This window comes from Nicotiana sylvestris, chromosome 9 (assembly GCF_000393655.2).
Source record: "Nicotiana sylvestris chromosome 9, ASM39365v2, whole genome shotgun sequence".
Taxonomy (NCBI): Eukaryota; Viridiplantae; Streptophyta; class Magnoliopsida; order Solanales; family Solanaceae; genus Nicotiana; species Nicotiana sylvestris.
This window is the reverse complement of record NC_091065.1, coordinates 36,989,780-36,996,594: the sequence shown is the minus strand read 5'-3', so window position 1 is coordinate 36,996,594 and position 6,815 is coordinate 36,989,780. Positions and strand designations below refer to the sequence as shown.

The window sequence follows — 6,815 nt, the reverse complement described above, 5'->3', positions numbered from 1 at the left end:
GTTGTTGTTGTTTTTTTTTGAGTTCCAAAGAGGGTAATGAAAGAAAAGTAACCGGCTCAAAGGGTTAGCAAAAGGATTGGAGTGTTTGGGGTAGCGAGAATGAAAGCCTTTGTCATCCCAATCGGATAGTGTTACTGCTGCAGAAGGGCTAGACGTAGTACCTTTTGACCGAGTCTGCATTCATAGCTGCCTCGGGGTAATTTCCTTCAATATCTCCCAGATATAACGCCCCTCTTGGTAATATCTTTCGAATAATGTATGGTCCTTTCGAGTTAGGAGCAAATTTGCCTTTTGCTTCCTGATGATGAGGAAGAATACGCCTTAAAACAAGTTGTCCCACTTCAAAATTTCTGGGTCGTACTTTCTTGTTGTAGGCATGGGACATTCTTTGTTGGTACAACTGCCCGTGGCAGACTGCGTCCATTCGCTTTTCATCAATCAGGGTTAACTGTTTTAGATGGGCTTTGACCCACTCAGAGTCTTCAATTTCAGCTTCAACAATGATCCGAAAAGAAGGGATTTAAACTTTCACGGGTATTACGGTTTCGGTGCCATAAACAAAAAGGTACGGGGTTGCTCCGACCGATGTGCGCACAATAGTGTGATACCCCAATAATGCAAACGACAACTTTTCATGCCAATGCCTGGAATTTTGAATCATCTTTCTCAAAATCTTTTTGATGTTCTTATTTGTTGCTTCAATGGCACCGTTGGCTTTGGGACGATAAGGGGTAGAGTTCTGATGTGTTATCTTGAACTGTTCGCATATCTCCCTCATCAAATGACTATTCAAATTTGCAGCATTATCCGTAATGATAGTTGCAGGAATACCAAAACGGCAGATGAGGTTAGAGTGCACGAAGTCTACCACCGCTTTCTTGGTGACAGATTTGAGAGTAATTGCTTCAACCCACTTCGTGAAATAGTCGATGGCAACCAATATGAATCTATGCCCATTTGAGGTTTTTGGCTCGATTAGCCTAATGACGTCCATGCCCCACGCAACGAATGGCCAAGGCGCTGACATGAGATGCAGTTATGTGGGCGGTGCATGAATCAGATCCCCGTGCACCTGACACTGATGACACTTCCGAACAAAGCTAAAACAGTCTTTTCCATGTTCTTCCAATAATAGCCCGCTCGGAGGATTTTCTTTATCAAAACATACTCGTTCATGTGGGGTCCGCACACTCCTCCGTGTACTTCATACATGATTCTTCCTGCCTCTTCGGCGTCAACACATCTCAACAAATTGAGATATGGAGTCGTTTTGTACAAAACATCACCGCTCAAGAAGAAACCACTTCCACATGTTGCCTATAAGGAATAAGCTTGACATCTCGGGTTTCCCATTATCCTTGAGCTTGTTGGATAATTAAATCTGAGTCTCCCATGATTATCAATTCTTTGACATCTTGGTCGATTGCCATGTTCATACCCATAATGAAGGCTTCATACTCGCGGTGTTGTTTGTGCAGAAAAACTGAAGTCGGGTTGTGGATGGATAATGCTGGCCAGTGGGTAAGATCAAGATTGCCCCAATTCCAACGCCTTTTGCTTTTACCGCCCATTAAAGAACATTTTCCAAGCATGGGTGTCTTCAGATTTTGCCTCAACTGAATTTACCTCTGTATCTGGGAAGTAAGTGCTCAAAGGTTGGTATTCATCATCAACCGGGTTCTCAACCAAATGATCTGCTAACGCCTGGGATTTCATTGCCATGCGAGTGACGTAGACTATGTCAAACTCTGTGAGCAAGATCTGCCACTTTTCTAATCTCCCAGTGGGCATTGGTTTCTGAAATATGTATTTTAAAGGATCCAACCTGGTTATGAGGTAAGTGGTGTAATCTTGCAAATAATGCCTCAGCTTCTGAGCGACCCATGTTAAAGCGCAGTAAGTTCTTTCCAATAAAGTGTACTTGGCTTCATAACTGGTAAACTTCTTGCTTAGATAGTAAATGGCCTTCTCTTTCTTTCCGGTCACATCATGTTACCCGAGGACACAACCGAAAGAATTTTCCAAGACTGTCAGATTCAAGAACAGAGGCCTCCCTAGCTCAGGTGGGACCAATACTAGAGGATTCGACAGATATTCTTTGATTTTATCAAAAGTTTCTTGGCACTTGTTTGTCCATTTGATTGCCGCATCTTTCTTCAGCAATTTGAATATGGGTTCACACATAGATGTCAACTGAGCAATGAATCGGCTAATGTAGTTCAATCTTCCCAACAAACTCATAACATCTTTCTTGGTTCTTGGAGGAGGAAAATCTCGAATAGACTTAATCTTTGTTGGGTCCAACTCGAAGCCCCTCCGACTGACTACGAATCAAAAGAGTTTGCCAGATGGTACCCCAAATGCACATTTGGCTGGGTTCAGCTTCAAATCATATTTGCGCAACCGCTCAAAGAATTTTCTCAAGTCCCTAAGGTGGTCGTCCTGGGTTTTGGATTTGATGATTACATCGTCTACATACACCTCTATCTCTTGGTGCATCATATCATGAAAAATGGCAGTCATGGCCCTCATGTAGGTTCCCCCGGCATTCTTCAGACCAAATGGCATGAATCTGTAATAGTATGTACCCCAAGGTGTGGTAAAAGCTGTCTTTTCTGCATCTTCTTCATCCATCAACACCTGGTGATATCCTGCGTAACAATTCACGAAGGACTGTATCTCATGTTTGACGCAGTTATCTACAAGGATGTGGATGTTCGGCAAAGGGAAGTTATCTTTGGGACTTGCCTTGTTTATATCTCTGTAATCCACACACACTTAGGTTTTTCCATCTTTATTCGTTACTAGGACCACATTCGCTAATCATGTAGTATACCGAACTACTCGGATCACTCCCGTTTTCAGCTATTTCGTGACTTCTTCTTTAATCTGGTCACTGATGTCAGTTTTAAAAGTTCTTTGCTTTTGCTGGACAGGGGGGTAGTCCAGGTAAGTCGGCAACTTATGAACCACCAAATCAACACTTAGTCCTGGCATGTCGTCATATGACCAAGCAAACACATCTTTGAACTCAAATAGGAGTTGGGTTAATGTGTCCCGGGTTTTTCCATCTGTGTGAATGTTTATTTTGGTTTCCCTGATTTCTTTAGAACTACCTAAATTAACCAGCTCAGTATCATTTATGTTCGGCTTAGGGTTATTCTCAAATTGTTCCAATTCTCGATTTATTTCCCTAAAAGCCTCCTCTTCATCGTATTCCGACTCTTGGTTCATTATCTCACAGTTAGACAGCGTGTTTGAATCTGGGCATGAAGTCCACAAGCATGTCATGTTATTTAAAACCGCATTATTAGAATAGGACACCCGCTTGATTGGGAATGGCATAGCCTTCCAATTCTGCAGTTTGGCATTAGGTCCCATATACAACACCTCAGTGGTGCTTGAGCCTTCCCCTGGTTGAACCATGTGGGCTTCATACAGTATCTTCCTCACGGCCCCACAGATTTCTTCGATTTCTTCGGCCGTAAAGGTCTTATCTTCCTCTTCCTCATTGTATTTCAGCTTGACAAATATTCTGTACAGATGCGGCACCGGCTGAGGCAAGACCCAACCATCATTCTTTCTATCATCTTCCCATCTTACATCAACTGGAGTAGGTCGGAAGCCTACCCCAAAGAACTTTTCACTGGCGGTTAGGGTAATAGGTTCAACTATTCCTTGCAATAATTTCCCAAGCACTTTCCCATGTTTGTAGCCGTGCCTGATCATTTCTTTGGCCACCATGATTGATGCATTATAAAGGAAAGGTTGAGGGAATGGTTTTCCTTCTTCGCACTGATCAGCGACCACAATTTCAAAGGCCTGATAGACTATGTGCTCACTCCTCTCTCTTGCTTCAAGACATGGGACTGACGGGTCCCGATAAATTGATTGCTCATCTTCCCCGTGGACCACAATCTCTTGATCCTCGTGCTCGAATTTCACCATCTGGTGAAGAGTAGAGGGTACATCCCCCGCTGCATGGATCCACGGCCTCCCCAAAAGAAAGTTGTAGGATGTGTCCATGTCTAGAACCTGGAAGGTTACTTCAAAGTCTACTGGGACGATGGTCAGAATCAGATAAATCCCTCCAATTGTGTCCCTTTTGATACCATCGAAGGCACGTACATAGACGTTGTTGGGTCGGTATCTTTCGGTACCGATTTCCATACGCTGTAGAGTTGAGAGTGGGAAAATGTCTACCTTGGAACCTCCGTCCAACATAACCCTTTTCACGTAGTACCCTTCGCATTTGACTGTCAGGTGCAGAGCTTTGTTATGTGCGGCCCCTTTTGGGGGCAAGTCATTTTGGTTGAAGGAGATCTGGTTGATTGTGGAAAATCTTTCGGCCATTCTCTCCAACTGCTCTACAAAAATCTCAATAGGCACATATGCTTCATTAAGGGTCTTGATCAATACCTTTTGATGTTCGGTGGAGTTCATCAACAGAGATAACAAGGATACTTGTGCGGGAGATTTTTGAAGCTGGTCGATTACCTCATAATCCGCCATTTTCATCTTTTGAAAGAAGGCCTCCGCTTCTTCGGCACTCACGGGCTTCTTAGATGGGAAGCGCTTTCTAGTGGCATTGTTCACCTCTTCCAAATTGAAATACTTTTCAGCCGGGTTATTTTCTTGAACTTCTCTCGGGATTTCTTTGCCTTTGTAAGTCACCACTGATTTGTTGCAGTTCCAGGGCACAGCGGTAGGATCCGTCATGGGATTTTGTGGTGCGCAGCCAATAACCACGGGCTCACTCAGCCTTGGTGAATTAATTGACCCCCGCATCACATAAGCTCCCTTGGGCACATACATTTAGGTTGTCTTATTCAGCTCGAATCTCCTGGGAGGACTCAAAGTCATCTGCTTTTCTTTGCGGCCTCGAGGGACATAGAGAACAACATCTTTGGGAGGCATTGCCCTAGTATCCACTTCAACTTTCTTCTTTGACTTTGGAGGGGTGGTTTTATTCTTTTTCTCCCCTTTATCTTGCTTTGGGGTAGTTTTTAGTTTCTTTTCTACATCAGCAATGACAATGATGGCCTTCAATGCTGGGTCAAATTCCTTGTCCTCGCAAATCATTTTGATTACCGGCCCGTTGTGTGGGCCAGCAGTGGGTTTTTAGTCACATTGGTAATATCTTCATCCCTTAGCACTATCTTCCTTTGTTCTATCAAGTTCTCCACAACTCTCTTCAGAGTCCAGCAATCATCCGTGTCGTGCCCTTCTGCCCCTGAGTGATTGGCACATCGAGTACCGGCTCTGTAAGCGGGTGACACTAGGTTTTTCCTGGTTTGAGGAACATGCTGTAGCAAAACCATTTTGAACAAGCTTTGGTAATAGGCTGGAGTAGGGTTCGCCAATTGGTGTAAAATTTGGCCTCTTAGGCGGTTCACGAGGGTGGAAATTGTTTTGTGGAGGCCGGGGGTAGTGGTTTTAGTAAGGAGGCTGGTTTCTAGAAAATGCAGCTTGGTTTCGGTTGTCTTGTTGTTGTGGACGGACATAAGGTTGAGCATTCATGACCGTGTATGGCTGAGGAGCATAGGCTATGTCTTGGTGGGGGTAATGGTGTTGCGGGGTCCTTTCTGAGAAAAGGGATCTGGGAGTACGGTGTTTTCTTGCACCCGACGTTGCCATGAATGTTTCTTCATTTTTCTTGCCCTTCGCTACTCCCCCAGACCCACCCTGAATGGCTTGGGAGGTAGCTCTGATGGTGGATTGGCTCAAGATTCACCCTATTTTCAACTCGTTTTCAACCATTTCGCCAATTTTGATGGCTTCGGCAAACGGCTTACCCATTGCGGACATCATGTTTTGAAAATAATTAGCCTCTTGGGCTTGGACGAAGACCATGACTATTTCAATCTCGTCCATTGGAGGCTTGCTCAGGCCATTTGACAGCATACTCTCAGAAGCTTTCCGAGGACTTTTTCTTTAGATTTGTCAATGAGTTCCTATCAGGGGCACTATCAATGTTGTACTGAAACTGCCTGACGAAGTCCCGAGCAAGGTCATCCTAGATATGCCAACGGGATATATCTTGATCCATATACCATTCAGACGCGATTCTGACAAAACTCTCTCCAAAGTAGGCCATGAGGAGCTCCTCTTTTCCGCCCGCTCCTCGTAACTGGTTGCAATATCTTTTGAGGTGGGCAATGGGATCTCCGTGCCCTTCATATTTCCAAACTTCAGGGTTTTATATCCCAATGGTAGATGCACGTGAGGGAACATACATAAGTCAGCATAGGATACAATTTTTTGTCCACTCAAACCCTGTATGTTTTTGAGACTCTGCTCCATACTTCTCATCTTTCTTGCAATCTCCTCTTGCTCGGGGGTTTTAGTAGCTTTCTCTTGCCCTACGGTGAATTCATACCGGGGTGGTTGGGAGTAAGCATAGGTGGGAAATTGTGTAGGTTCCAGTGGGAAAGATGGTGTTTGGAAGGTGAAGGATGATGGGTCAAAGCTGGGCCTGGGCAGTGTAGGATATGCCGTAGCCAAGCAAGGCGGAGCAGTGAAGATATTCGAAGTTGCACCTGAAGCTAATTCCTGGGGGTGAGCCTCAAAAGGTGTTCCCACACAGTTGGCGGAAATAGTAGGGTATCCTAGTGGGGTATTTGGATAGTTTATGGGGATGTTGGAGGTCCCACTTGCCCTGGGAAAAAGCTCGGGAAATCTAGGGATTGCACTTGGTGGTTCTCTTCCGTTTGCCTAGGCATCCCATATTTCCATCATGCGGAGATGCAGTAACCTGTTTTCCTCGGCAACTGCCGATTCTGAAGTTGGGATGCCCGAGATCGGACTCTCAGCTG

At 44.7% G+C, this 6,815-nt stretch overlaps 1 protein-coding gene across 1 annotated transcript; it reads right to left on the bottom strand.

The window, feature by feature from the left end:
* Nucleotides 1–2,865: 2,865 nt before the first annotated feature.
* LOC138877447 (uncharacterized) lies at nt 2,866–4,512 on the bottom strand. Its single transcript, XM_070157056.1, has one exon. It carries the CDS (start codon nt 4,510–4,512, stop codon nt 2,866–2,868), a length of 1,647 nt encoding a protein of 548 aa, XP_070013157.1.
* Nucleotides 4,513–6,815: the final 2,303 nt, after the last annotated feature.